Below are 27,438 nucleotides of genomic sequence, written 5' to 3' on the forward strand. Positions count from 1 at the left end.
TTGAAGCATTTCATGAGAATGTTTAACAAAGATAGTGAAGCAATCATGATAATAATCACAGACAGATACAAGAGACATATTTGAAAGATTGCAGATATATTGAGGAGGCGAAGAAATTATTTCAGTTCATCGTAAGATGAACCCAAGCCTAATATATATTACCTATTTGGTGAAAAGAATTAGTATAGGTAAAGTTGGATATAGACGAAACATACGGAAGGAAATACATAAGTATGTCGAAAAGGCACAACATCAAAATACTTATATAAATTATATATTTAGAGATTATATATCTAACAATAAAGTACATTTATATAGAACTGGGGAAAGTTTCGACGACAACATGAATGGATAATTGGGGCTACCATTATTATTGTTAGTATTAATTGTACTTTTTTTTTTTATTATAAATCGAAATTGTTTGCAATGAATTTGTCGCGGACATGCAGAGTATGAAGCATTCACGTGATTGCATCTCGTATCAAGACTTTTGCTGCTTATATATTGCATTTTAATTCAATTAATTACATTGGTTTCAGCGTAGCAATCAAAAACAAGCCCAATTCAAAGGAAGAAAAAACGAAAAATTAAAAAAATTGTTTCAAGTATACAAAAGTATTCAAGTTTAAGTACCGCGCATGCCAGATAAATGTTTTTTTTTTTTTTAGCAATTTTTTAAGGGTATATGTATGCTAATTATTCTAAGTCTGAGTTGAGAAATTATGCTAAGTATGGTCGCAGGAAAATATACCCAAAAATAGAATCATTTGTAATTGCAGAATCATTTTTATTTTTGCGTATATTTGCCAGACCCCTTGAAAGTTTGCTTAATGTTATTAATTTTCAGTTTCACTCACCAAAAAGTTTGTTCGTATCGATTCGTTTCGGGTTCGAAACGAAATTTGCAAATTTTCAGAAAGGATATTCGATTGGATTGTAACGGGGTATTATCGAATAATAGTAGAGTAATAATTGGACACGAATACCCAAGGACATTTGTTGCAGATTGTTGTTGGTTGGTTGGTTGGTTGTATGTGGTAGTGTAGTAGTTTTTATCAAATATTAGACATTAATTTTTCATAAATTGTATCAAAAAAATACATGAAAAGATAAGAAATTTACATTATTCAATTGATCAAAATGTTAAGAGAGCGTCTTCAAATAATATACAGAGAGATAAAGTATCTAACAATACATCTAAAAAAACACAAAACAAATTTTCAAAGAACAAAACAACTAGTAAATGCTTAAGTTAGGAATATACAAGTTTCATCTACACGATAATCCAAATGAGCACATGAGCTATCAAGTTATCGATCATCACGCACAGCAACGAATATAGCGGGAAATACACTCAATATGAATTAGTAATCAGAAATATCGGACATATAGAATTTCAACATGGAAACATTTTGCTATAATTGAAAAGCATCTTTCAGGTAATTTTTAATCAAAAGAATTGAACATTTCAGATTCTTAACTAATCCTACAATTCTTTTCAAGATTTAAAAAAAATACCTCACTCACATTTTGTCATAAAGGATAAAAACTATATGCCTGAAGCCGGAGTTTTTAAGGTCTACAGTTATACACTGCCTGATTAAAAAAGGATTAACCTATAATATTGTAGGACTATTAGACTAATCCAAATCATCTCAAGTATGATGCGTTTAGCTTAGTGGAATAGCTACTGGAGTTATACTATACTATTATTGGCTATAATATGAACTAGATTTAAAAAAATTTCCATAATTAAGGAAAAAACATGTTCACAACTATAGAATATATAAATCGATTTTAAACAATTCTTATTTCTACAATTTTTAAATTTTGTAGAACTGAGTAAAAGTAAAAATGAATGTAATTTGTTTAACAATGATCACATCTAGTTGATTTCGCTATAGTATGGATTTTGCCTCGAAAGAGTCTTGGACATAGACGATGTGCTGTCTCTTTTCTAAGAAATAACATGATTGATCTATATGATTCAAAGCTAGCAACAAAAATACATTTCATTTTAAATAGGCTGCCAATTTAGAAATTATAATGCATAAAATGGAAAGAAATATAATGAAATACAATAATTTGTTTATAAACAATTTTCGTTTTGATTGTATTTTGATTGGTTGGGTAATGTTTTGCAATGTGTGTTGTATACCTCGATCCAAGGGGGTCAATTGATACTGATACACATCCGTCTGTGGATGGTCTAGGGCTAGACACAGACGCACTTTTTGTGTGACCCTTTCCAGCGGTAGCTGCAGATCCACTGCTGGTTACGTAGTATGTTATTGTTTTTTTTTTATTTTGTTTGTTTGTTGTTGCCGAAAAAGTTGGGTAGAGATTTGATTTTGATAAATATTTCGTAAAATTTTAAATTGAAATCGTATTTTGTTGTATTTGGTATTTGAAAACATAACCCGCATTCAAAGTGGAAAATCAAAACGTAAATATGAAAACGATATCGAAAATTGAATAATTTTTGTTTTGTTGCAACTAAGAAATAATATAGTTATAGAGAACTAAACTGTGCGTTCAACGAACGGATATTACGATTTATGCTGAAACTGAACACTATACAAATATATCGAGATCTGTTTTAATACTAACGATCTTCTCTAACCATATAAGATGATGATAAAAATATATGTACACAAGTGCGAGAGCAGAGAAGATATTGTGTAAGATTGATGGATGAACTGACCGAACAGCTAAAAACTAATGATTGCAAACAATTTAGGCGGTAACCAATAAACACAAGGGCAAGAAAAAAAAAAACAAAAAGAGGAGTTAACAGATTCTTTTGGCCACTTGGCAACTGGCAACACGTACTTTGTCTCTGCAGGAATAACATTGGTTTTCTCCGTCGATGAAGTCTTTTCATACAGTGTGGTTGAACGGCGTGGTATAATACCGCTGGTGCCGCTCACTGTGCGATTACCGTTAGTCGGATCATACTTGGTGGTTGTGCGCGGCTTGGCTGGACTATTCAGCGCTGTAATGCGAATACAAATTGATTAATTTCCAAGTTAACATTTAAGGGGGGAGGCGCTTTACATGTATCTGTTGTGGTTAGCATTTTTTGTGTAGCCGACGCTGGTCGCTGATTCTGTGCGGCCAGTCTCGCCGTGTTCTCCTTTATTGTGGCTGAGTCGATGGTGTTTTGACGTTTAAAATTGCTGCCACTAGTGTGAAGAAAAGTGTATAGGATTAGAATAACTTTCTCTAACTCTGCGTATTGCACTTTGATTACTTACACTGAAGCACGCTCTGCGGCTGTGCCTACGGCATTGTAGTTGTTGCTTGGGTTAACGGAGCCAACGTTTCCCGCTGCAGCCGTGGCTGTTGTTGTGGCATTTGCGGGTCCAACACCTGCAACAAAAAACACGGAGAGAGAGAGAAAGTTGTTGTTTAGTGGCAGGCACTTTTTGATGTAGCCCCAAATATGGGACTTACGTAACGTTTCCGCACCGGACGACGCTCGGCGACTGGGTTTGGTGCTCGACGCCGATATGCTTCTGTGGACGCCACGATGCGTTGGACTTTGCACGTTGCCGGCATTGCCAGCATTGCCACCAGCCTCGTTGCCCGGTATATTGCGCAGTGATAGCGATGATCCAGACCGTGAGCCATCACTTTCAGGCTACAGGACACACACCGAGATAGAGCGAGAGAAAGCAAATCCATTAAATTATATACATATTCATCATAATGATAATCAATCGATCAACGTACATCTGTGCTCTTGCGGCCCAGCAACAAATACGTGGCAAAGACATCGTCATAACGCCCCAGGGCCAGCGACGTCTCAATCTCCAGTCGACTGTAGCCCATGGCGACTAGAGCTTCTGTATGGTGGCAAACGAAGAAAAAAAAAATAGAAGAAGCATCGCAAAGCGGGTCAACATTATAAATATATATTTCTCATATTATCCATATACACAACAGCATATTTAGTACAACATCATCATATTTGGTTAATAACAGTAGTAGAAGTAGTAGTAATAGTTTAGTATACATTACATGCAAATTCATTACAATTACATTATATATTCTGTGGCTCGAACTCAAATATCGCCAGCTGAATTGTGTGCGCGAATTGGAAGACTCTTGGTTTGGTTTTGTTTGGTTTGGTTATAGTTCTTATAGACCCTCTAGTGTTTTATGGATTTGTTTTTTTTTTTTGTTTTGTTTTTGTGAGGGGATTCCTTACAAGTATAGCAAAAGTTGACATGCGAATATCAAAATACATGTATATATATATACAACTTAATAATTGTCATCGTATGGCAAAGAAAATCGAAAAGCATAAATTAATTTTGAATTCGAATTCCTTTTTTCTCTCATTCAAGTTTTTTTCCGGTTGAACTTTTCGTTTTTTATTTATTTATTTTTTTTTTGTGTAAAAGCGCGTGTCAGAATGTAAACAAAGATGTAGATAAAGATACAAGATAAGGAAAAGAAAGAAAGATAAACGAAATGTTCAGATTAATGGTTGCCATAGTCGAGAAAAGAAATACGTAATTCTCCCCTGAGATGGGGGAACAATGAGGCATACATTTTGATGATGTGGTGGCACTTTCCATTCGCCGATTAAAAAGATCACCATTAGCATCATGTCAAATGCACTGCGTCGTATCGATGCCGATTCTGATTCTGATTTAGCCCCCGCTGCTTAATGAGAATTTGTTGTTTGAAAAAGTTAAACGTATTTTGTTTTTGAACCAGTCAAATAATAATAAGAGTGTAACAACTACAATTATGAACTCATATAGTATACGATGACGTTGTATACGAATACAAACGAAAAAAAAGATATCAAATATATAGAAATATGAATATATAGAGATAGATATAGTAATAGGAAACAGGCAACAGAACAACTCGACACACAATTCGTTAATAATATTAGTAATGAATTTGATATACAGTACCCGTCTTACCTATCCTCTTGGGATCGGCTAAATCTTGCTTGGGCTGTATGTATGGCTTGAGCTCATCATCCTCAAACCCCATATTCATCCACTTATCGCCCATGATTGTTTCAAGACTAGCACGTTTTGCAGGATTCAGTACTAGAAACTTGCGCAGCAAATTCTCGCAATCAGTTGACATATAGAAGGGAATTCTACAAAATGCAAGCGCACCGTAAGCAATCAATCATCATTAAGAGATTCAAATTAGAGATTAGAACAAAAGAGAAGTGGAACATTCTTTCTCACCTATATTTGCCTCTGAGTACACGTTCGCGTAGCTCTCGCAGAGTGGAACCATCAAAAGGCAGGGATCCGCTCACCAATGTGTAAAGAATGACGCCCAGCGACCAAACATCCACCTCGGGACCATCATACTTCTTACCCTGGAAGAGTTCGGGCGCCGCATACGGAGGACTACCACAGAACGTGTCCAGCTTTGAGCCAGGCGTAAACTCGTTCGAAAATCCAAAATCAGCAATCTTGATATTCAATTCGCTGTCCAGTAATAAGTTTTCAGCTTTTAAGTCCCTGTTAAGTACAAAAAATATTATTAAATAACGATAAATCCACGAGGACGAATACAAGTATTGGATCTCATAATTTCTGAGTTATAAGTTATTCATTCATGGCTCAGACGAACCTGTGTATTATTCTCTTCTGATGACAGTATTGCACAGCCGATACAATTTGACGAAACTTGACACGCGCCTCTTTCTCCTTCATGCGGCCATGTAGAACCAGATAGTCAAAGACCTCGCCACCCGATGCATATTCCATGATGAGATACAATGTCTTTTCCGTTTCGATCACTTGAAAAAGTTTCACAATGTTGGGGTGGTCGAGCATTTTCATTATTCTAACCTGTAAAGCAAACATAATTATCATTATCAGATGTCCTAAGAGTGAGGCGAGAAGACGAACTTACCTCTCGGAAGAGTTTCTGTAGAGACCCAGGATTCAGTTGGGTCTTGTCAATGATTTTGATGGCCACCTCCTTTCCAGTAGGCAGATGTTTGGCCAGTTTCACCTTGGCAAAGTTGCCCTTGCCAATCGTCTTGATCAGTTTATACTTGCCAATATGTTCCTCAGTGGCGCGCCATCGCATTGGAGCACTGCTGCGCATCTGCAGATTGGGAGATCCCTGAAAATGTCGTAAAAACAAGCATAGATATTAGGTATTGAAAGTAGTATTGAGCAAACTCTAGGCTAAGTTCTCCCACCCTAAAGAGAAGGGGTCAAAAATGAGGTCTGATTTGTGGGGAGAGAGGTCAACTGAGCTGAATGAAATGTAGATGGCAACTGAAGCTGAAAGCTGAGCGGATATTTGAGTTTACCTGAGCAACACTGTTGCCGTATGCATTCGTACGTGAGACAACCGCGTTGGCAGCACCAGCCCGTTGGTGGTCAGCCCCCGACGAAGCAGCGCCAGAGCTGTAGTTGGAGGTGACAGCAGACTTTTGCTCAGATGTGTGACGCGACGTGTGCTCAGAGCGAGCAGAGTTGTAGGGCGGTATGGGCGCTACAATTGGTCGCTCCGAGCGACGTTTCGAGGCAGCACCACTTGCGGCAGTGGCAGCACCACTTGAGGATCCTGCGGCAGCTGCAGCTGCAGCTGCAGCCGCAGCATGGCGTTGCGATTGGGATGATTTCTGTGCAAGCAAAGCTTCAAATTGTCGCAGATTTTCCTCACGTCGCTTGCTCGCCGAAATTGTCGTTGCCGTGAGCTTAGACGACGATCCACCATCGGCCACACTAGAGCTGCTATTGCCACGACTCGTTGTGGTGGTGCGTACCGCGGGAGTTGGAGCTCCAGCAGCTGCCGCAGCTGGTCGCCAACCGGCCTGTGGCTTCACATCGTGATGCGCCTTCTGCTTCAGCGTGGCACGCATTGCGAGCACCGTATCCGTGTTCTTAGTGTCGGATGCAGTGCGTGCCAGCTTAGTTTTTAGTGCACCCGAGCCCGCTGTCGTTGTGGACGAATTCTTCGAGTAGGCACCAATTGAGTTGCGTCCATCACTGCCACGTTGAAACTCATTCAGCATTTGCTCGTTGCTGTCATCCAACTGGTTGCGTCTGCCGCCCAAATATTGGAAATCATTCTCCGAGGACATATCGCTGATGCCTGGTCGCAGCAGATTCTCCGTTTCGCCATAGCGTTTGCTCTTCATCTTCATCACATCCATGGAGGATTGCGACTGTTCTTGCTGCTGGCTTTCGCTCCGCTGCTGCTTAAAGCTCTCCTCCATATTGAGTATATGCTTCTCAATGGAGCCGAGGGCAAAGGCGACGCCCACATCATCCTCTGCGGACATTTGAACGCGGGGCGTTGCCTTCGGCTTCGGCTGTAGCTGTGGCTTTGGCTGTAAGTGTAAGGCCGGAATCGCAGAGACGGCGGTGCGTGGCAGTGGGACAGCGACTGCATCGCCAGGTCGTCGCAGTTCCACAAGTTGGTCGTAGTCTGCATGCTGGGCATCACTGAGATCGATTTCGATTGACTTTGCTGGTGGTTCCGTCTTGGCAAGATGTGCGATATCACTACTGTTATCGATAGTGCTGCTATCGATATTCTTATTTTTACTGCTCGTGTTGTTGTTGCTACTGGTGCTGCTGCTGCTGCTATTGCTATTGGCAAGGCTAAGCTTGGGTGGAGCTGGCGCCAGACCCTTGCGTGCCGCATAGGGACGAACGCTTTTCCTTGATGCGTCGCCACGATTTAGATCTGGCGTCGTGGGCGTCGGCGGCGTTGTCGGCGATGACTCCATCGTATTTTTCCACTTTTTTTTTTTTGTTTTGGTTTTATGTTTATTTAAAATAAATCACAATTTATACACTTGCTATACCGTTTGTATTTTGTTTATGTTTATATCTCTCTGTGTTTGCATTTAACTATAAGTTGCACCAAAATTTGTTATTGTTTATGCACGCACAGATGTTTTTGTCAAGAGCCTGCCAGCTGATGGCTGATGAGCTGAAACCCTTTTGCAAAACCGATAGTAGGCCTATCGATTCTCCAATTGGTTTTGAATGCATGCGCAAATGAAGGGACGGGGGAGGAACAGGTAAGTCGCCTAGTTATCGGCCAACCTCGTTTATTTGGTTCAACAAAGCTGTGATTTGAAACGGTGATGCTTTTTTTTTTTGGATTTCACTTTAATGCCAAGTTGAACTCGATATTCCAATACAATTGTGACCACACACAAACGTACGTACGTTTGTCTATATATGTGCGTGTGTGTGTTTCGGTTTGATAGTGTAAACTTTTCTTGCTTTCGCCGCCGCGGCAGCAAATTGAATTGAATGTTTGTTGGTGTTGCTAGTTTGCCATTGAGGACACATACATACATAGATACTTTATATTTAATTCAACAAGTCGCTGTTGCTGCGCATTAAAACCTCGAAAACGAATTTAATACACACACACACACACACACACCCATACATTGCTGTTTATGCATGTATGTACAAATGTGTGAGTGTAAGTATCAATGTATGTAGCTCATATACAAATCTACAAGACTAAGTATGGTGAGTGCGAAAGCGAACGTAATATTTACGACGAAAGCCAACAACTCATAGTCAAGAGCTAATCTGACTTTGGTGACACTGAAAGAAACACAGTGGAAAACACTTCTACGCAGCGCCATGGAGAAGGCAAACTGAGAGCGAGAGCAACGCCAAAGAGAGCCAAGAGAGCAACCAAAGCGCTGTTGAGAGCGCAGACTTACACCTATACACACACACACACCCACTTGCGCTCACAAACACCTGTGCAGTAGTACACTGCGCTATCGCAACCAACGTGTATGTATGTGTGTATACGCTGGGCATATGTATTTAAGTATTTGTGCAAGTTAATTTATATGTACATATGTATTAATGTACATACGAATGTTTTTAGTATTTGCGCTAGCAACTACGTCGGCTTACGCTCACTCACACACACACACACAACCAACGACAAAGTACACAGTGCGACGACTGTTGCACAAGTTCAGCTGAGATGTTCTGGGTTTGCGTCACGTTTCGCTGCGCTCACAAACTTCTCTTTGTTTTATGATTCATTAGATGTTTTTTCTTATTGTTGTTGCCTTAATGCTTTAGTTAAACAGTTAGCTCGTAATAGTTTTCAGCAATCGAAATAGTTATTTAAATCGACGTTTAACTAACAGCGTCCGCCAACTGTTCAGCTTCGTAACGAAGAGAGCGAAAAGCTTTTAACTCGCACGAATAAACATCAACACACCGACACACATCTTTGCATCCATATATACTCACAGGCACACACACACTCGCACTCAAACACACACAAGAACATACACATAAGTAGTAAATGAACCACTTTTAGACAATTAACTCGTCATTTTCACTTATAAAAAAAGCAAACATTTATTCGTCAGACTTTGGTTTTTTTGATTCGCATTCGCTTTTTTCTTTTTTTTCCAAATGTATTTAAAATCGCGATTTTGGATTTTTTAATCGAGGCTATCTTATCAATCACACACGCGGTTTGGCGGTCAGCACGGCAGGGGTAACGAGGGGGCGAGCACTTGCACTTGTTGTAATTGCCGTTATTTATTTCATGTATATAAAATGTGTATAAAGAGTGTGCACACTTTATTTTTATGTTTTTTGCCTAGAGCTTCCTTAAATAATCGCAGTTTGTAACTCTGACGTAAACGCCGTCAGCCAACAATCAACTACAGTCAACAGGCAGTGACAGCTACAGCGACAGCGACGGCGACAGCTCAGCAGCTAACACAGCCAACAACAGCCACTTTAGCCACAGTAACAGCAGCAACTGGAGTACGAGTACTCCCAGTATCGGTGTACCAGCAACAACACACCAACACTCGTACACACACATACATACATACATCAACACACATTCAAAACATACACACTCACACATCTCAAGCACTACCGCTATACCAGGCCAGAGACTGAAAAGTCGGCCTCAATACACGAACACAATACACGCGCACTCAAAATATCGCTTTTTAGTGGGGTGCTCTTGCTTGTGTTAGTTTATACCGCGGCCACTCACAAAAATATACTTATATACATACACACACACACACACATCACTACGGAGAGCACACAAACATTGTTAAACTCGCACTCACATATACTCCCATTCACTTAAACAGTATCTGTCTATTCTTGACAAAGAGCTCGTTTGGAGCGTTGATTTCGCATGTGTGTGTGTGTGCCTCTGTCTGTCTGTATGTGTGAGGTTAGTGGGCATACGTATGTATGTGTATGCACACACGTGCAGCATATGCAATGTGTATTGGTGTGTGTGTGTGTGACCAAAACTGATATCACCTGAGCGTAACGCTGAGAAAAGAATTGTTAAATTTACTTCACCTGGCTCTCAGACAGAAAAAAAAAAGTACCAGACAAATTTGTGTGCGAAATTCGGAAATTGTGTGAGCCATTTTCATTCAATGGAAGCTACTGCTTACTCACAGCTATTTTGCTTTAATTAAGCAAAAACTTATAAGAAAAAACTTTCATCGCAAACGACAAAATCACGTAGATGAGACTTACACACACACACACACAAACTCAAACACACAGCAAGCAAGCATCTCTCTTTATGCATGCATGTGTGACGAGAGTGAAATACTTTTGTTACGCACTGTATGAGTAAATGAAATCAAGTTTCAGCCAAAGAAATCATGAATTAAAAACGTCACTTTTTATGACAATTAATTGCTTTAATTTCAAATTTGAAATTCTTTAAGCAATCTCAATTGCTTAAATTATTTTTGCAAGTGACAACGCCTGTATATATTATGTATCGCGGGGTTTAATGTTTGCCCAGCTAAATACATTTAATTATCAAAACATTTTCAAATTTCCCCATCGATAACACTGCCATAAGCCCATTGAAAGCATGAACGTGGAAGGCACAGGATTGAATCATCTTTTTACACCACACACGTTTTGAGTATGAAATTCTCCATGTACATACATATACTCCAAGATAAGAAGTCCGAGTTACAACTGCATTTAAAAAGATAAAGCCCAACAAAGCAGATAGCTATAAAATTGCCATATCATCTTCCTATTGTGCAAATTTCATTGCAATCCGGAAGTAAACTCGCAACGATCTACCTGACTAATCACCTACTACTTACATATGTAAAATATCATTGGGAATATACATAGGAAAATTAGACAAAAAAAAATATAAAAAAAACCGTAGTCGTATTTATAGGTTGTTAAATTTATCCTCAGTCAAATGAAAAAAAAAACACGTTTGAAATTGATGGGTATCAATATTAATCGTAATTGTGTTAAGTATGAATTTGTATAAACAGAGAATATCTGAAATTAAACAGAAATCATAATCAAAAAGAAAATTTCTATTACTGTTACTCAAAATCAAATGGTTAAGTACAATATCGACAACAATCCATAACCAGTGACTTGTATTGAAACACTTTTCTGTGTGTGTTTGCTTATGTGTGAAAGAGACAGTGAAACTGTGAAACGAGAATATGTAAATTGCAGTGGGACAAAAATACACAAGTTAAAGAAAACAGTCAAGACAAAACAAAGAGAGAGAAAACAAAAACACAAACATGAAATACCATTTCTCCCAACATATTTGAAATGGAATATCCAATATAACACAGAAAAATATTTTAAAGATTGTAAATAATGATGAATAACGATAATAAGTATGTGAGGGAGAGGAGGGAGAGACTAAGCCGCTAACATATTTTTGGGGAGAATAATAAGTCCTATTTAAACCACCTCAATGTTGAGTAAAGTTGGATTTTTGCTAACAAAATCAATAGTTAAGTGATTCTCCCTGATACGCATTTTCAGTATTTAGAGCTTTGATTATTTTGAGTGGGAAAATTATTTTCGGATTAATGAAAATATGTACCAGTAGAATCCTATAACAATAAGCCGCCCTTGTTGTTGAGTATTGTGTACATACCCTTGAGGTACGCGCCTTATCAGTAGCGACAACTGATGAGCTGTCCTTACTCTTAGGTCGCTCTGCTTTGCTGGTGGCCACAATCGGCAGCCCGCCATTCTCAATCATGGTAACCACAATTTTGTTGCTGGGATTATTTGATTTGACACCTGCGGCACCTGATGTTGATGTTTTCAGTTCCATTGCTTTCTGTCGCATGGCATTCGACAACCGCTGTTTGCGTTCGAAGCGCGCATCTTCCTTATCCTTTTGAAGCTTGGCAATTGTGGCAGGAGTATGGCTTTTCGATCTTTTCAGAAACTTTAACAATTGTTTCTTCACATTGTTGGCACCTGCCGCATTTTCCGTGCTCTCCGGGCCAGCAATCTCGTCCAGTTTGGAAGCGCGTCGTGATATCTGTTGTTGAGCTTTCGCGGGCAACTCAAGGCGACGAAACACACCGTCTGCCATTCGCACAAAACAGCCCTCGGACATTTTGTGAAAGGAATCAGTTGGCAATTTGTGAAAATTTCCGTTGGGACTACGATAATAGCAGTAATCGGTTTTGTGGTAACCATCGCCAACGATGTAAAACTCATTTCGATTTTCATTGGGCGTCGTCGATGCCGATACCGATGGCACATCCTCGACTTTCGAACTGCAATCGATTGGCAGCGGAAAGTTCATCAGATTGCTGGTGCTGCTCACTTCAGCAGTGCCATCACCAATTTCTATCGAACCGGAAGCCTGTGCCGCCGAACCCTTTAGTTCGCTAATTGTGATTGGTCGACGCTGAGGATCGTTCATATTTTTGCGCATGATGCTGCCATTGCGGAGCAAAGAGTCGCGCAATATGGAGAGTTCATCCTTGCGTAATGTGGGCTGCTGCACCAGTGTTGTGTAATGCTTCGATGATGACGATGATGTAGACTTGCGTGCTGATGTACGTCGATTGGCAAAGTGTGTGGCAGCAGGTTGCTCATCTTTGTTATTATTGTTGTGGTTATGGCTGCCACTCGCATGGGTTTGTTGTCGATGACTCGTTGTCTGTCCCATGTCGTGTCTGTCGGTTTATCTGAGTGTTCCTCCTTAATTGCTATCTTTTTACAATTTCGATTTATTTGGTAATCATTCAACTCAGTCGTATTGAGTCTGTTGCTGACGCATCATCTGTGCATGAGATGCCTGCAATTTTTACACACGCAGAGTGACAACATCTGTTATATTTTATAACTGTCCAGTATTCCAGCTCACAATCAGTTGCTTTTAGTGCAACTCGCGACTTGTTTAATTCTATTAGAGCATTAACAGCACAACAAATATTTATTAAAGACACAGTCACATTATATGTTATTTGCGTCTTCGTCACTTCTCTCACACATGCTTTTTTACTTTAATATATACAATATTTTCTGAGCGAAACACAACACAACTCTCATTATTTAAAATTCGCAATAATAATATTGCTGCTACTGCTGCTTACATGACCAAGTCATGCATAGCGAGCCACAGTATATCAAATAAACCACACAGCGTTGTCTTATCATCATATACTGAGTATCGCACTTTAAATACACACACCTACACACACACACTTATTTTAAACCTTTAATGCACAAGTATGTGAGCATTTGGCTTTCCATGTGTGGAACAATTTTTAAGTTGAAGAGCGTTACGATAGTAGAGTCCACACGGTAAATGCATTCCACAGTTACAAAAGTTTGGAACACGATAGTCGCGCTCGCGCACGTCCGATAAATGAGACAACAGCGACGACAACAACGACGGAAAGAGCAGAAATATAGAAGCACAGACGATGAAGCCCCACATACGCATATGTAAGTCTGTATATTTGTGTGTTTGTGTGTGTATATGAAAGCAAGTTTAAAAAAGCTCAGCGCGTTTTGTTTTCTTTTCTCGTCTTGTTTCGCTCATTTATTGGTATTCACTCTTGTTATTGTTGTTGTTGCTGCTATTCTTCTGGTTAGCTCGTTTGCATTAAAGCTCTACTTGCTCGTGCTCACGCATACAGCCAACATAAACATACAACACAAGCACTTGTAGTTGTTTTCTGTCCAGTGTTTTGTGTTGGAATGTGTTGATTTTCCTATATTTTTATACGTTCTTTTTGTTTTACTGCAGACCATATATTTGAAATGTATACAAAATTGTATGTGCATACAATTGTACGTACTTTTGCTTGACATAAATATGCATTTGCATGTGTGCGTCTGTGTGTGTGTGTGTGTGTGTAAGTACTCATGTGCATATGTAAGTACCTTATAATTAAATTAACTTATCATTCGCAATTGGGTTGGCTTAGTTGGATCTCTGAGTCTGAGACAGCAGAGCAGCCAAAGCTTCGCTGCTGAAGCTGAAGCTACAATGGCAATCAAGCCAAAACAAATACATATGTACATCATCACACACACACACATTTACTCATACAGATCTGTTCACACATTCTACATTTAACTCAAATTGCTGAACTATTGTCATGATTGTTCACTTGTATGATTTTGATTCGTGTGTGTGCCTTTGTGCAAAATTAGGCGCAGTCTTACACAGAATATATTTCAATAAATTATGAATCATTTAGTCAATGTTATTTGCTGCGTTCATATGCACCGCGAATGACGAGAAAATAAAAACACAGAAACAGAAGCAAAGACGGAAGAAACTACATAAGAATTACGCACGGCTCAGCGCGAAAAATATCAGCAATGACAATGAATTTTAATAATACAACAAAAAATACATTCATTCAAGTCTAATCATTGCTAACAACTAATGTTTGTCGATAAAAACAACAACAACAACAATAATAATAGCAACACCAGTCGCAGTAGCAATACCGTGTTGGCAAACGTCGAACAATAAATATAGCGACAACGGCGAACGCGACAGAGTGACCGACCACACGAATGAAGTGGAACTTAATACTAAAACAAGCTTTCGACCATTGACTGCGACTGTGTCGCAGCGACAGTGGCAGCGGCATATTGGATAAGTTCTACTACCGCGCTTCGCTCAGACAAAAAAAAATACAAATTGTTATTTTGCAGCTTGTGCTGAACGACGATAGTTGAAGATTAAAAGCAAATGCCAACAAGAACGACACACCCTATAAAAAACCTTTTTAACTAAGTCACTAGTATGATTCGCATTATATGAATGATTGTGCGTATGTATACTATATATACATAGCTTCATTATGTACATCCATACATTATATATGTACATACATACATCGCATATGTAATAAAAATAAATAAATTTATGTACACACTCATTTCATGTGACATGCCTCACACACATTTACACACACTCAACAAAAAATAAAAGCTCTCACGCAGAGAGCACAAGAGTGAGCTTTTATTCTCAAGCAAACAAAACTTAATGACGTGCTCAGAGCGCTGCTCTGTGAAGAAACACAAGATCCGATCCGAAGGCTTCAGAGTCTATACAAAAGCTATCAATCAACAAACAAACCAAGTGAGAATGAGAGCGAGAATGAGAGTTATTGTTAAATTGCCACTCTCTCTCTGGTTGCTGCTTCTATGCTGATTACACTTGCACTTGTAGTTGACATGATAGTTACTCACACACCCACGCAAATAGTACTCTTGAGACAACATTCACAGTTTATAGCTTTGCGCGTAACAAACATTATATCAATATTTTCATAACCAAAACTAGCAAATACTCTTCACAAATCTACATACATTATGTATTTAAAAACAAGTCACGTTAAAAAAATTTGATTTGAACGGTAAAATTCAATCAAGTTAAGTCAGCTTAATAAAAAAAGTTCCACAGAACCTATTTTTCTAAATATAACTACTGAACTTGATAGTGTTTGTTTACTTGTGCATATTGGAGAACTTATTACTTTGCAACTTATAAACAAGTAAGAAAGTTACAGTCGAGTGTGATCGACTGTGAGATACCCGCTACCCATTTTCAATAAAAGCAAAATATTGCGTTATTTTTTCAAAATATACCAAAATACAAATATACTAATAATATACCAAACGGTATATTTGTTATATCGATATAGTACCTCATTCAATATACCAGATTTTCGGCCGAAGCAACTAAGACCCCTAGTAAGTAGGCGGTTTATACATACAAAAGTATTTCTTTAATAACTTCCACATATTTTATCTGATCGCAACCAAATTTTCAGAAATCATAAATACTATAGATATTATTGAATACACCAATTCGCAGCTGTAGCTTGAAAATTACGCTTGTAACTTAAACTTAATCTGCGTGCAAACATAACAAAAAAAAAATATAGCGCTATCTCTTGTAGTCTGAGATCTAGGTGTTCATCTATCACGTTTTACTTCAAAAATAAAATCGGAAAGTGAAATTTCTCAAAGCTCTGGGGCAAAATCTTCAAGAGATTTTTGTGATAACCCAAAAATACATTTGACTCTTCATTTTGATTTGGCAGGTGGTTTACCAATTTTGCTATAGATAATAATGGCCCACAACCAAACACATCGACATCTTCACACCAGTGCTGCCAGTTTAGCAATTTAGTTGCTAGATCTAGCAACTTTTCAAAAAATTTGCAACTTTTTTTTGAAAATGCTATTAGCTACAAATTTAGCAACTCTTTTTTTTTTTTTTAGCAATTTTAGCTATTTTAGCAATTTTTCATTTATACTTGACTTAAAGCCCTTTTATTTTTTATTCTCTTTTTGCCATTCACTGCAAAAATTGCGATTAATAGTTCACAATGAAATCGGAACTTGTATTTAACTCAACGGTTCGATTATAAGAGCTACTTGAACCAAAACCCTTTTAGTGATTTAGCAGATTTTGCGCTCAAAATCTTTTCCCTACCTTGGTCGAACGCTGAAGTTGAGCGTATATTCTCACAAATGAATATAGCAAAACATAAATTACGTAACTGTATGAGCCTTATAACATTAAATGAGATATTGCATATAAGGTTAGTTTTGAGTTTAAACAATTGAAAATACGAGCCGATATAGCGACAGGTTGCTAGTCTCGCTAGGAGACTAGCTAAATCGTTGAGGCGATTAAAGCGTCAAGGTTTCGCCAAAACGTTAACCCAATCGTAAACTTCACATAATCTCCTTTAACTAATATGAGGTTTGGTTCAAAAAAATACATTTTTAGCTGTGTTGTTATAGTACTATTTTCTTCCTGCTGTACTGGTTCGATACTTAATAAAGAAGCTAATTATATGAAAAAAAAAAAAAAAAATATTTATATATATATTGGACTACATAGGCATGACAAATATTGCCATAATTATATACTTTCCTACGAGTACTTAGTTAAAATTTCAAGAAACGTAAAGTACACGGATAGTAAGGAAGCAGAAGAATTGGACGAAATTCTAAGTATTTTGTAATGTTAACAAAAGAAGATATGAAATCCTGTTTATTTAAATTTTTTAATTTCAATATTTTATTCTCAAATTATTTAAAAATGTACATACTATTTGAAAAAGAACATTTAAAAGATTTAGCAATTTTTTTGGCAATTTTTTTTATAATTTTTAGCAATTTTTAGCAACTTTTTTTTCTTAAATCTAGCAACTTTTACTCCGGAGAATCTGGCAGCACTGCTTCACACTAATAATAAACATTGCGTTATCGGTTTGAAGTGGACAATCGAGAGCATCAAGCAATGCAGTCCACATGATGATAACATACTCACATTGGCATGTGGAATGCAAGTAGTGTGAAATCAAATGCACACGAAGCAACAATAAGAACAAGAACAAAAACAGATGCAGAGATTCGACAGAAGTAGATTAATGGACAATGGACTTTTAACTGACCCCTTGACGTATGGCAAAGCACAATTATCAAATAAATTCAAAGATTATGTGGGTAAGATGAATACAAGGACATGGGGGGACCACAAATGTATCGATATTAATCGGCAATGACAATTAAATGAATGCTGGTCACACTTACCTTGGCAGACGATGTTCGCTGTTTGATGGCAGAGGCGTGAGCCGAGTGTGTGCTGAGAACATTCTTATTGACCGAGGGCGCAACAGGACCACCTCCACCAACTCCGCTTCCCGGCGCATGGTGATGGTGGTGATTGATCGCTGTGGTTGCTGTTGGTGCACCAGTTGCGGCGGCGTTGCTGCTGCTGTTGTTGCTAGAGAGTCGAGAGCCATCAGTGGTCATGTTGTTGGCGACATGTTGCTGATGTTGCTGATGATGTTGATGCTGATGGCTGCTGTGTTGATGCGAATGATTCGTTTGATTTGTCGCCGATGCGGATGCGGATGTGGGTGTCGAGGATGTTACGGCCACAGCTGGTGTGTTGTTACTGCTGCTTGTCGAATTGTTGCTCGAGGACATTGTCGTGGTTGCTGCTGTTGCTGCTGCCGCAGTTGTTGCTGCTGCTGTTGTGGCTGTAGTTGCTGTTGCTGCTGGCAGTGAGACAATGTTGGCATTGGCATTCGAATCATGCTGCTGCTGTTGCTGCTGCTGCTGATCCTTGACTGAATGCGCAGACGTGCTGATTGTAAATGTGGTTGTGCTTGCAGCGGCCGCCGTTGTGGAGGCCGTCGATGACGATGACAACGATGGCGTAGCAGCTGTTGTCGTCGTGTTGCTGCCGCCATTGCTGCCATTGCTGACGTTCTCCGCGGTCAGGGCTTCAGGAACTGGTTGCAGCGTTGTTCGCATTGCTGTCGACATTATTATTTCAACCGATTAGTATGTGTTTTACAATATTCTAAGTATCCTCTATGCACGCATTAAGAACAGCGTCGCTCACAACGTTCAAATGAGATTCAAGTTAAATCCTTCCTTCCTCGTCTTTCTTTCCTGTCCTTTAAAAGTACTTGCCGTGTGTTGAGATTGCTAACTTAAAATTGTGCAATTGCTTATTTAGTTAAGCTGCTATCATCCAGTTTTGCTGCCAGCCACTTCACACCTAAAACAAATAGAGACATGTTAATTAATTGTTATCAATTTTATTTGCATTCACTGCCCCAAAACAAATCAATACAATATCAGCTATCTAAGCATATCTTCTTCCATTTCGCTCGTCTGCCAAAGTACTTTAAGCTACTTAAACAGAACTTTAAAATCAGGGACTCAAATAATATATTATACTTTTTTATTCTTTTAATGTAAAAAATCACATTAAATATACTTCGAACCGAACTAATCAGTCCATTAATCATTATTGATTCGGAGTTTTAATAAATGTTTATGAATTTCAGACCATTTTCATTATAGAAATAAAAGCAAAAACACAAAAAGCTCAAAGAAATAATAATAAAAATACTTCAAACTTATCACAAATAATAACAATTTCATTCTGTATTAATTTTATTTTTATTTTTTTACACAATTAAATTGAAGAGTGCCTTCAGAATACAGTTCAGAATAATAAGAGTTAGAGATCGTAGAGATTATCCTGGCAGACTTCTGGGGGCACGGATAATAAATTAAATACATTTCGTATTACAATTAATATTTGTCACTTTATGGTTCAATTTTATATGTATTATACACACTTTAATCTAGAAAACTTGGCTTAAATCTGCCAAATCTGACTCAATCAAAATCTCGTAACATTCTCTTCATCAGACATCACTCACTCATCTAAAAAAGAAATTTATTCATTATTCAAAGTAAACAAAACAATTACCAACAAAAAGGCAACGCAGAGACAAGTATTTTTGTAAGTAGCAAGCGCAAGGATTAAAAGCATTTTGAATCTATTAGCATAATAATATTAAAGAGCTTTATTGTCTGTCTGACGAATGCGGACAGTGAACTTTCAGTGTCACTATTAAATGTTTGCATCGGGTTAAATGGAAATATCGACTAGGGAAATCATGTGGCATTCTATTCCAAGAATAGAAATTACTTTATTATATGCATTACATTTGAATGAATCAGTATTATTACTGTACATCAGAATATGCATCTAAATAATACAATTCACAAAGTAAAGTTTTGTCTATTAAGTGTATAAACCTTAGCCCATTTTAGTGCTTTAGGTCAAGAATAAATTGCGATTGATTTTAGTGGGTATATAGTAAGGACTTAAAAAGTCAATAACACTTTCGATTTCAGCCTTCCGCTGTGAATGTTGTAAACTAATTAACTCTTGCCTAACAGCAAAGCTGAGATTGTTTCTGGCTAGCAAATCAACAATTTTCTTGTTATCAAATTGGGTGAGAGACGCAGCAGCGTTGGATACACTTTGCATTTCCGAAGGATGCAGTCCAATCCAGCGCAACAAAGGCGTGGCAAGACTGTACGAGCTAAAGAACATCGCTTGAGAGCCGCGCTGATAAGTGAGCATAATCTCGATGCCAAATGGATCGGCATCCACAAGGATGTAAGCCGGCAACTGGCACTCAACTGAGAGCCTGTGCACAATGCGACGAGTTGAGCAATCCGGATATCCTTTGCCCGTCAAAAGAATAAAACGTAAACCGAATGTGCTGAAAGCTTGCTGCGACAACAAGCTCTCGAAAACGGATTCCTTTTCCACAATTAAGACCATCTCAGCGCAGGTTTCAATGCGCTCAACATTCTCAAAGTCCGTTGGCAATGTGAGGGCACGGGAATATTCATTGCAGTCCAGAACATCGCCATTGTTCATCAGAAATGTGACATTGCCTGCAGGAAAACATTCATTAAACTCAGTTGATAATCGGGGAAATGCATGGAAAATATTTACATACCTGCTATAAGACCCTTGGACGCCGACAATAATCCCAGTTGAACCGGCGCCGTGTTAAGCATGTGGCATACATCCAGTTTCGCGGCGTCGATATACGATTGAGATCTGATCATTTGAGTATCACGATAATAGAGACCACGCACTGTGCAACTGCCGCCAAATACATGCAAACGATGTATCTCAGCTAGCAGATAAACAATCAGGCAAAATCGATGACGACTTGGGCGTCGATTAAACGTTATCTTGCGATATGATAGACTAGACCTGCCCCGAAGGTATCGTGGTACGTGGATCGTGACCTTTTCTTCGGATATTATGCTTGCGACTAGCTCAATCGCAATCTGCTCAATTTGAGCCAATAAATGGCCAGTCATAGCCATAGTTATCACATATATATATACACACTTTGAGATTGTTTTTAAACTTATCTTAAGATGAGAATGTATGTTAGCTAAAAATAAAGAAGTCTTATTATAGTCCCTGCTTTGTTTTCTTTTCTATTTTCTGTTTCTTCTGTCACGTCATTTTATTCAATATAATTAAAGGTATGGTTAGCTATAGTCGAGTGTGCTCGACTTTATATATTCCTTCTAAACCGTGAATGTTTACAAAGACGGACAGCAATATAACAATAATCGTATTCTCGTGCTTTATTGACTTTCCTGCAATTGCTTGCTACTAAAAATCGATAGAATGTTTATAAATAAAACTTTTGCATAATTAATAAAAAGCAAACAACTACGGCTGCTAAGGTTATGATTTAATTGTTTGGCCTTCTGTTCGGCCCAATGTCAGTGAATTATATAGTTAGCTACCACAATACACAATACAGTTATATTTGTTAACATGATTTATGAACTGCTCTAGTCGAAATATAGCAAGTACGATTCCTAATATCGGAGAATTATATGAAATACTAACCGGCCTTTCTTTAACTTTGCTTGGGACCATTTTTGACCATTTGAAGTTGTTGTTTTCGCAACTATATTTTTTATAAGAGGTCTTTAATTCCTTCATACAGCATTCGTTAGAAATCCGAGTTCATCTTTCAATTGATATATTTTTAGTTCATTGGATTTGAGATCCATTATATTTCTCTTGGGCCATCGAGAGTTATGATTTCTGAGCATCGATGTCATATTTTCATCATTTTTCCCAGGCAAACTATGATTTCGTCATTTCCTTAAACATGCTTTTATATTATTCGTTTTATTTATGACAATCTGTTCTAATCTAATGTACTTGTTTTTCAAAACAAAGGATCTTGAGGGAATCAAACCTAAAATGATGAAGCCCCATCAAATTTCATAAAATATATTGTGTACAAATTACACAACTTTATAAATATATATAGAATATACTCAAAAATGTAAATATTTCTTGAATAGCTTGTGAAAAGAATTATAAAACATAAGTGAAACTCTTAAATATACATTAAATAGATAGTAAATCTAGGATAATTTGTTAAATCGACTGCTAAATCATATATTAAATATTAACAAGTAACTTTAGCAGATGTAACCAAAATTCATCCCCTTTTGATCCTTTGTCTTCGATATTTTCTTTGTCTCCAAAATATTTCCCATTCATTAACTTCTGCCAAATTAATTAAAAATAAATCAAAATACAAAAATAAATAATAAATAACGAAACTATTCTCAACAAATTTTCCATTTCATTTAATATTTTCCATGTTCGAAGCCAAAAATAAATGTTTTTGGCAATCAATAAAGCCATGGTTACAAATTATATTTAATAATATAATTGAGCAGATTATCGAAATGCTGAAATAGTTTCTGCAACGCCCCATTTTCGAGTAATTGAAATAATCTGTTTGATTTTAATCGTTGTTTTCCCCATTTATCGCTGCTCACTTTATTCTTATTTTAAACAATGCAAAACTGTGCAACGAGTAACTTTTGCGGCATTCGTTTTTGTCAATTTTTCACTCAAAAACTATAAACGACGAATTACACTTGTTTTTTTGGTTTTATCTATAAACAAAGGGAGAGCATTTAGTGGAAACTACCAAAAACTGAGAGCAAATAAAGATATGGATTTTGATGCATTAACATCGACACACACACATTGACACATTTCCACATATACACCTACATATATGTAAGTGTGTACATTCTTATTTCACACACCCTTTTATTATTAATCTATTTTATGTTTATGTATTAGTTCATATTTATATATATTTTAGCCCCGACATAAGTAGCAATAGTGTCTGTGTCAGTGTGTGTGTGCGAATGTGTATATACAATTTATTTTTGTGTATATGCTGATGTCGAATAAATTCACGTATGAAAATATCAGAGAAAATAACAAATTATGTACATTAACGGAACACACACATACACAAACACTAAAACACACATACACTGACATCAAATATAACGGTCGTCGTTTATGCATAACTTGTCAATTTGATTATTAATGCTTATTTTCATGTTGCTTTTCATATGCGCCCAGAAAATGTACTCGTTATTTTACAAAGCAAGAGAGTTTATTTTCTTGGACCACGGGGGCTGACAACGCATTTGGGTTGCAGAGGGGAGGGAACGGTCGGGCAGGGGAATGGGGAGCAGAGACAGCGGCAGCAGCGAATGGAAGAGAAAAACTAGCGAAACAGCAGCAGCAGAAGCAGCAACGAACGAAATGGCAGCCCCCAAAGTATTGATTTGCTGGCTGGTTGACTGGCTGACTCGCCATACCCCGAAAGCAAGAGCAGAAGAGTACTTACCAATATAAAATATAAATTCCTGAACAAACAATATTAGGTCATTAAATCTCTGGTATTTTCGTGAACAACGTTTCGTTTCGTTTTTTTTTAAGTCATACGCGATCCATTACCTCATGCCTTATTTCATTCATATAACACATTATTACTTAATTTTTCTTATGTATTTTTTTCTTTCGGTTTTTTCTTCAATTTTCCAACGCCAACCAACCAAGTGGTAGTAGAAAAGAAAGACCGACTTTTACCGAGCGAGCAGTCGACGACACTACACACAACGAAATGCAAATGCATACATACATATGTATGTGTCTTTCTTTCTCTTTCTCACTCTCACACACACACTCACAGTCACAGACACAGGCAGGCAGAGCAGCAAATAATTCTCAATCAGATTTTTGTGATTATGAAAAAAACAACCGTTTCCAAATTATCGCATTAAATAATCACGAATTTTTTAACTGAAATATATATTGGGCTCACTACTTTATTTTTCTCTTGCCTAAAATATTGTTTGCTTTGAACCAACTACATTGTCATTTCTTTTCCAATACTGCGAAAGTGGACAATCAAAAAAAGTAACTTGATATTATTGTGCTCTGTATAAGTTGAAGTCAATTATTTTTGCTGTCGGCTGGCAAATGCAATAAATGACTTCACAGTATCTTCGTTGCACTACAGAGATTATAATTATTATCTTTCTCTAACCACATACACAATAAAAATTCAGCAGCATACGTCGTCCAAAAAATTCACATTAATACCAGGCAGCCATGTTGTAGGGTTGATAATTCGCAATCGATACATCGGCATTCCGAAATATAACGATCTTAGCACAATCATTGAACCGTTCCTAGTATTCGCCTGACCTGTTTTGACGAATGCTGTTCGTTAAATTATGAAATCCATTCGATTAAAACATGTTTTGTAGTAATATACATTTCAGTAATATTCATTAATAAATTCATTTTTCAAAACCAACCGTATGCAACAGATTGACAATTATCAAAAGACTGTCGAAAACAGTTTATTTACTTAATTTTGGTTTAAATAATCGATACTGAATCAGCTGTTTCACTTTTAATTATTTTGCGGTTACAAAAACCTGAACTGAGCAATATTACAGAATTGATGACAATCAATAACAATGCAATAAAATTTAATTGAAGTCACTGTTTATAATTCCAATTAGATATGTAATAACGAGCTATAAATGTAGTCCAATTAGACTATCGTATTTGGAAGTATTTCTAATTCACCTAAGCCGTATGTTTAATTATTATTAAGTTATTCTGCTATTACAAATTTATATAAAGAAAGTAAATTAAATTTTTTTTTCTAAAAAGTTATATCTGACGAATCGAAATAAAGTTGATTTTGATAACTATTGGTTGCGTGTATCGTGTATATCGATATAATTTATCGATATCCGCAATCGTTGGCATTCGTTGACACTGAACTGAAACACGCCTTTTTCCTTTCTTTCCTACATACCATAATGGCGGTAGGTTTCTGAAATTTTTGTCCGATGTAAATTCCACTTTATCGTCAATAATCTTTGTAATTTTTTACAAACTTTGAATGCAAAACCGATGCCAATGCATCGTTTGTGACTGTTGAAATAATATTTTTGTGAAAAAACCACTTTGAAACCAAATTAATAAATACATAAATAAACAATTGCAGGCTGTTGCTAAGAAGGAACCTAAAATCAAGCGCGACCCCGCGAAGAACCCTATGCGGGATCTGCACATCCGCAAGCTGTGCCTGAACATTTGCGTGGGTGAATCTGGTGATAGGCTGACCCGTGCCGCCAAGGTAAGTAAAAAGAGATGGACGTGAAAAAGACAATATACAAACAACAAAGTTGTGTGTCGTTGCATTTCGTAGGTGTTGGAGCAGCTGACCGGTCAACAGCCCGTGTTCTCCAAGGCCCGCTACACAGTGCGTTCGTTCGGTATTCGTCGTAATGAAAAGATTGCCGTCCACTGCACGGTGCGTGGTGCTAAAGCTGAAGAGATCTTGGAGCGTGGCTTGAAAGTGCGTGAATATGAATTGAGACGCGACAACTTCTCGGCCACTGGCAACTTTGGCTTTGGCATCCAGGAACACATTGATTTGGGTATCAAGTACGATCCCTCAATCGGTATCTATGGTCTGGACTTCTACGTCGTTCTGGGCCGTCCAGGTAAGCATATGAATTGATACAATCACAACAATTGTGCATTTAATTAGGTATCTTTTTCCAACACGAAATTGATGCTCAGTAACTGTGCGCAAAGCAAAGAAGTGGTGCTTAAATAAATTCGCTTGCATGTGAATTTAAACGGTACCAAGTCGACAGTTTCTCTTTCAATGCTTAATTCTATTGATGTTAATCCACCTTTATTAATACATCTTTATGTGCTTTTTAGGATACAACGTGGCGCACAGGAAACGCAAGTCCGGCACCGTTGGCTTCCCTCACCGTCTGACGAAGGAGGATGCCATGAAATGGTTCCAACAGAAATACGATGGTATCATCCTGAACAGCAAGAAATAAGCTCACATTCAACTGGGTGTTTTTATAAGATGAATTCTATAATAAAGCCGCCGGCGCATCGGTCAAAATTAATGAAAAACTACAAGTTTAAGTTGAAAGTTTACACAAACATTAAGTATTTTATTTATTGCTCTTGGCGTTATGCTTGGACTTGCTGCCTTTTCTATGGCTTAGCACTGCGAAGCGAATTTGTTGCACCAACCACTGAACTCCCTCGTCCAAGCCTTCACCAGAGATGGCGTTGCTGGAGCAGATGTGCCATGGTTTGTCCTTGATATTATCCAGTCCCAAGGCTAAAATGAATCGTGTTGAATTGAGCATCAAATCCATTTGTACACAGCTAAGCAACATACCTGCTGCAATTTTGACATTGGACAGCGAATCCTCGAGATCTGATTTGTTGCCATAGAATAGTATGGGCACTGTGCGATTGCAAAGATCTGGATGCTGTAGCACCAGATCCAGTTCGTCTTTAACAACAACTAGGGGAGGAAGCGTAAATTGAATTTTCCACAAGCAAGTCGCATGGAATTCATGCCTTACCGAATCGCATTCTGTCACTAGAGTCAATAACGTAAATAATGCCTTGACAGTTCTTGAACTGATGTTCCCACAGGTTTCTGTAGCGTGTAGCGCCGGACATATCCATGGCCTTTATACTCACGCCCATGGCTGAATTAAAACATAAGTTTATTTATTTGAGCACACTTGTTTATTTACTTTTTGAGACTCACTGTAAAATTGTTCGACCAGAAAGCCAACTGTTGGCACCATTATTGCAGACTGTTCATTTGATTTCTTGAAGTGATTCACTATTGTCGATTTGCCACTGTTATTTAGGCCCAGCACCAATATTGTCATTTTATCCTTCTTCACTTTGATTAAATCTGCCAAATTATTAAGCATTCCCATGTCGTATTCGCTCGCAGCTACAAAAAAAAACAATATAATGCTAACAATTTTCATTTGGCTTTGGCGATTTAAAGTACGTTTGGTTACCAAGGTAACGCCTTCGGGACATCCATCGATTTATTAGGACTCTTTCAATGCGAAAGGTTCTCGCAGTCAATGTCAGACATACGAATTACGTTCTAAGGACTCATTTTACAATATATTCGTACCAAAGGTTGTTTTATTTTTGAAGGTGACTAATTCGGTCATCGACTTTAGTATTTATTGAAATGTTTCTTAGCAGCTAGTTTGATTTGTATTTATTTTCTAGAAATGCTTGAAGAGCTTAGTTTAAGCAATAGCTTGTCCTTCGGCTCTATTATTTTTCCTTATAATTATTAACATTCTTATTAATTTAAAATGGTCATTTATATTGTTTATTCATCTGATGTAGACTGTTTTTAATAATCTTACTCTAGACTTTCAAAATAGGAAAGTAACATCGACTTATTAATGTTGTGTTATTGCTCCTTATATACAATTGATTCAATATTTATTATGGCATTTATTATAGGGAATCAGCATTCTTATTTGTTCTTCTGAGTAATAACAAGGAAATACTTGATGATTATACATA

The 27,438-nt window shown here is 37.6% G+C and overlaps 4 protein-coding genes across 22 annotated transcripts in view; 1 reads left to right on the top strand and 3 right to left on the bottom strand.

The window, feature by feature from the left end:
* The window catches only part of LOC133844182 (MAP/microtubule affinity-regulating kinase 3), a 33,049-nt gene extending 8,959 nt beyond the window's left edge, over nucleotides 1-24,090 (bottom strand). For 2 of the 18 annotated variants that reach the window (XM_062278077.1, XM_062278075.1), the window contains exons 1-11: nucleotides 23,375-24,090; nucleotides 17,877-18,855; nucleotides 5,902-6,117; nucleotides 5,617-5,837; nucleotides 5,223-5,504; nucleotides 4,944-5,128; nucleotides 3,736-3,848; nucleotides 3,472-3,643; nucleotides 3,258-3,372; nucleotides 3,058-3,185; nucleotides 2,833-2,995 (exon numbers count right to left, since the gene is read on the bottom strand). In XM_062278077.1, the coding sequence (XP_062134061.1) occupies nucleotides 2,833-2,995; nucleotides 3,058-3,185; nucleotides 3,258-3,372; nucleotides 3,472-3,643; nucleotides 3,736-3,848; nucleotides 4,944-5,128; nucleotides 5,223-5,504; nucleotides 5,617-5,837; nucleotides 5,902-6,117; nucleotides 17,877-18,617 (2,336 nt within the window). In that variant the 5' untranslated portion in view covers nucleotides 18,618-18,855; nucleotides 23,375-24,090. Of the gene's footprint in view, nucleotides 1-2,158; nucleotides 2,273-2,832; nucleotides 2,996-3,057; nucleotides 3,186-3,257; nucleotides 3,373-3,456; nucleotides 3,644-3,735; nucleotides 3,849-4,934; nucleotides 5,129-5,222; nucleotides 5,505-5,616; nucleotides 5,838-5,901; nucleotides 6,118-6,310; nucleotides 8,572-9,589; nucleotides 9,773-11,931; nucleotides 13,307-17,876; nucleotides 18,856-23,374 lie in introns of those variants that run through there. The other 16 variants (XM_062278066.1, XM_062278073.1, XM_062278074.1 and 13 more) reach the window with 15 other exon arrangements.
* On the bottom strand, nucleotides 19,301-24,158 carry LOC133844184 (meiotic recombination protein W68). Its single transcript, XM_062278078.1, has 3 exons — nucleotides 24,084-24,158; nucleotides 20,627-21,076; nucleotides 19,301-20,561 (listed from the first exon to the last, which is right to left on the bottom strand). The coding sequence occupies exons 2-3, from the start codon at nucleotides 21,003-21,005 to the stop codon at nucleotides 19,930-19,932; spliced, it is 1,011 nt and encodes a 336-aa protein (XP_062134062.1). The 5' UTR covers nucleotides 21,006-21,076; nucleotides 24,084-24,158; the 3' UTR covers nucleotides 19,301-19,929.
* A 580-nt stretch (nucleotides 24,159-24,738) lies between these two features.
* LOC133844186 (large ribosomal subunit protein uL5) lies at nucleotides 24,739-25,989 on the top strand. The gene is made up of 4 exons (XM_062278082.1): nucleotides 24,739-24,872; nucleotides 25,055-25,186; nucleotides 25,259-25,556; nucleotides 25,783-25,989. Exons 1-4 carry the CDS (start codon nucleotides 24,867-24,869, stop codon nucleotides 25,908-25,910), a joined length of 564 nt encoding a protein of 187 aa, XP_062134066.1. The 5' UTR covers nucleotides 24,739-24,866; the 3' UTR covers nucleotides 25,911-25,989.
* Nucleotides 25,463-27,142, bottom strand: LOC133844185 (ADP-ribosylation factor-like protein 6). Of its 2 annotated transcripts, XM_062278080.1 has the most exons (4): nucleotides 26,645-27,137; nucleotides 26,454-26,582; nucleotides 26,264-26,392; nucleotides 25,463-26,203 (listed from the first exon to the last, which is right to left on the bottom strand). In XM_062278080.1, exons 1-4 carry the CDS (start codon nucleotides 26,874-26,876, stop codon nucleotides 26,031-26,033), a joined length of 663 nt encoding a protein of 220 aa, XP_062134064.1. In that variant the 5' UTR covers nucleotides 26,877-27,137; the 3' UTR covers nucleotides 25,463-26,030. The 2 variants fall into 2 exon arrangements, with proteins under 2 accessions (XP_062134064.1, XP_062134063.1); XM_062278079.1 differs by having other exon boundaries at nucleotides 25,463-26,392; nucleotides 26,645-27,142.
* Between the last annotated feature and the right edge of the window lie 296 nt (nucleotides 27,143-27,438).

The sequence above is a fragment of the Drosophila sulfurigaster genome, chromosome 3 (assembly GCF_023558435.1).
Source record: "Drosophila sulfurigaster albostrigata strain 15112-1811.04 chromosome 3, ASM2355843v2, whole genome shotgun sequence".
In the NCBI taxonomy this organism is placed as follows: Eukaryota; Metazoa; Arthropoda; class Insecta; order Diptera; family Drosophilidae; genus Drosophila; species Drosophila sulfurigaster.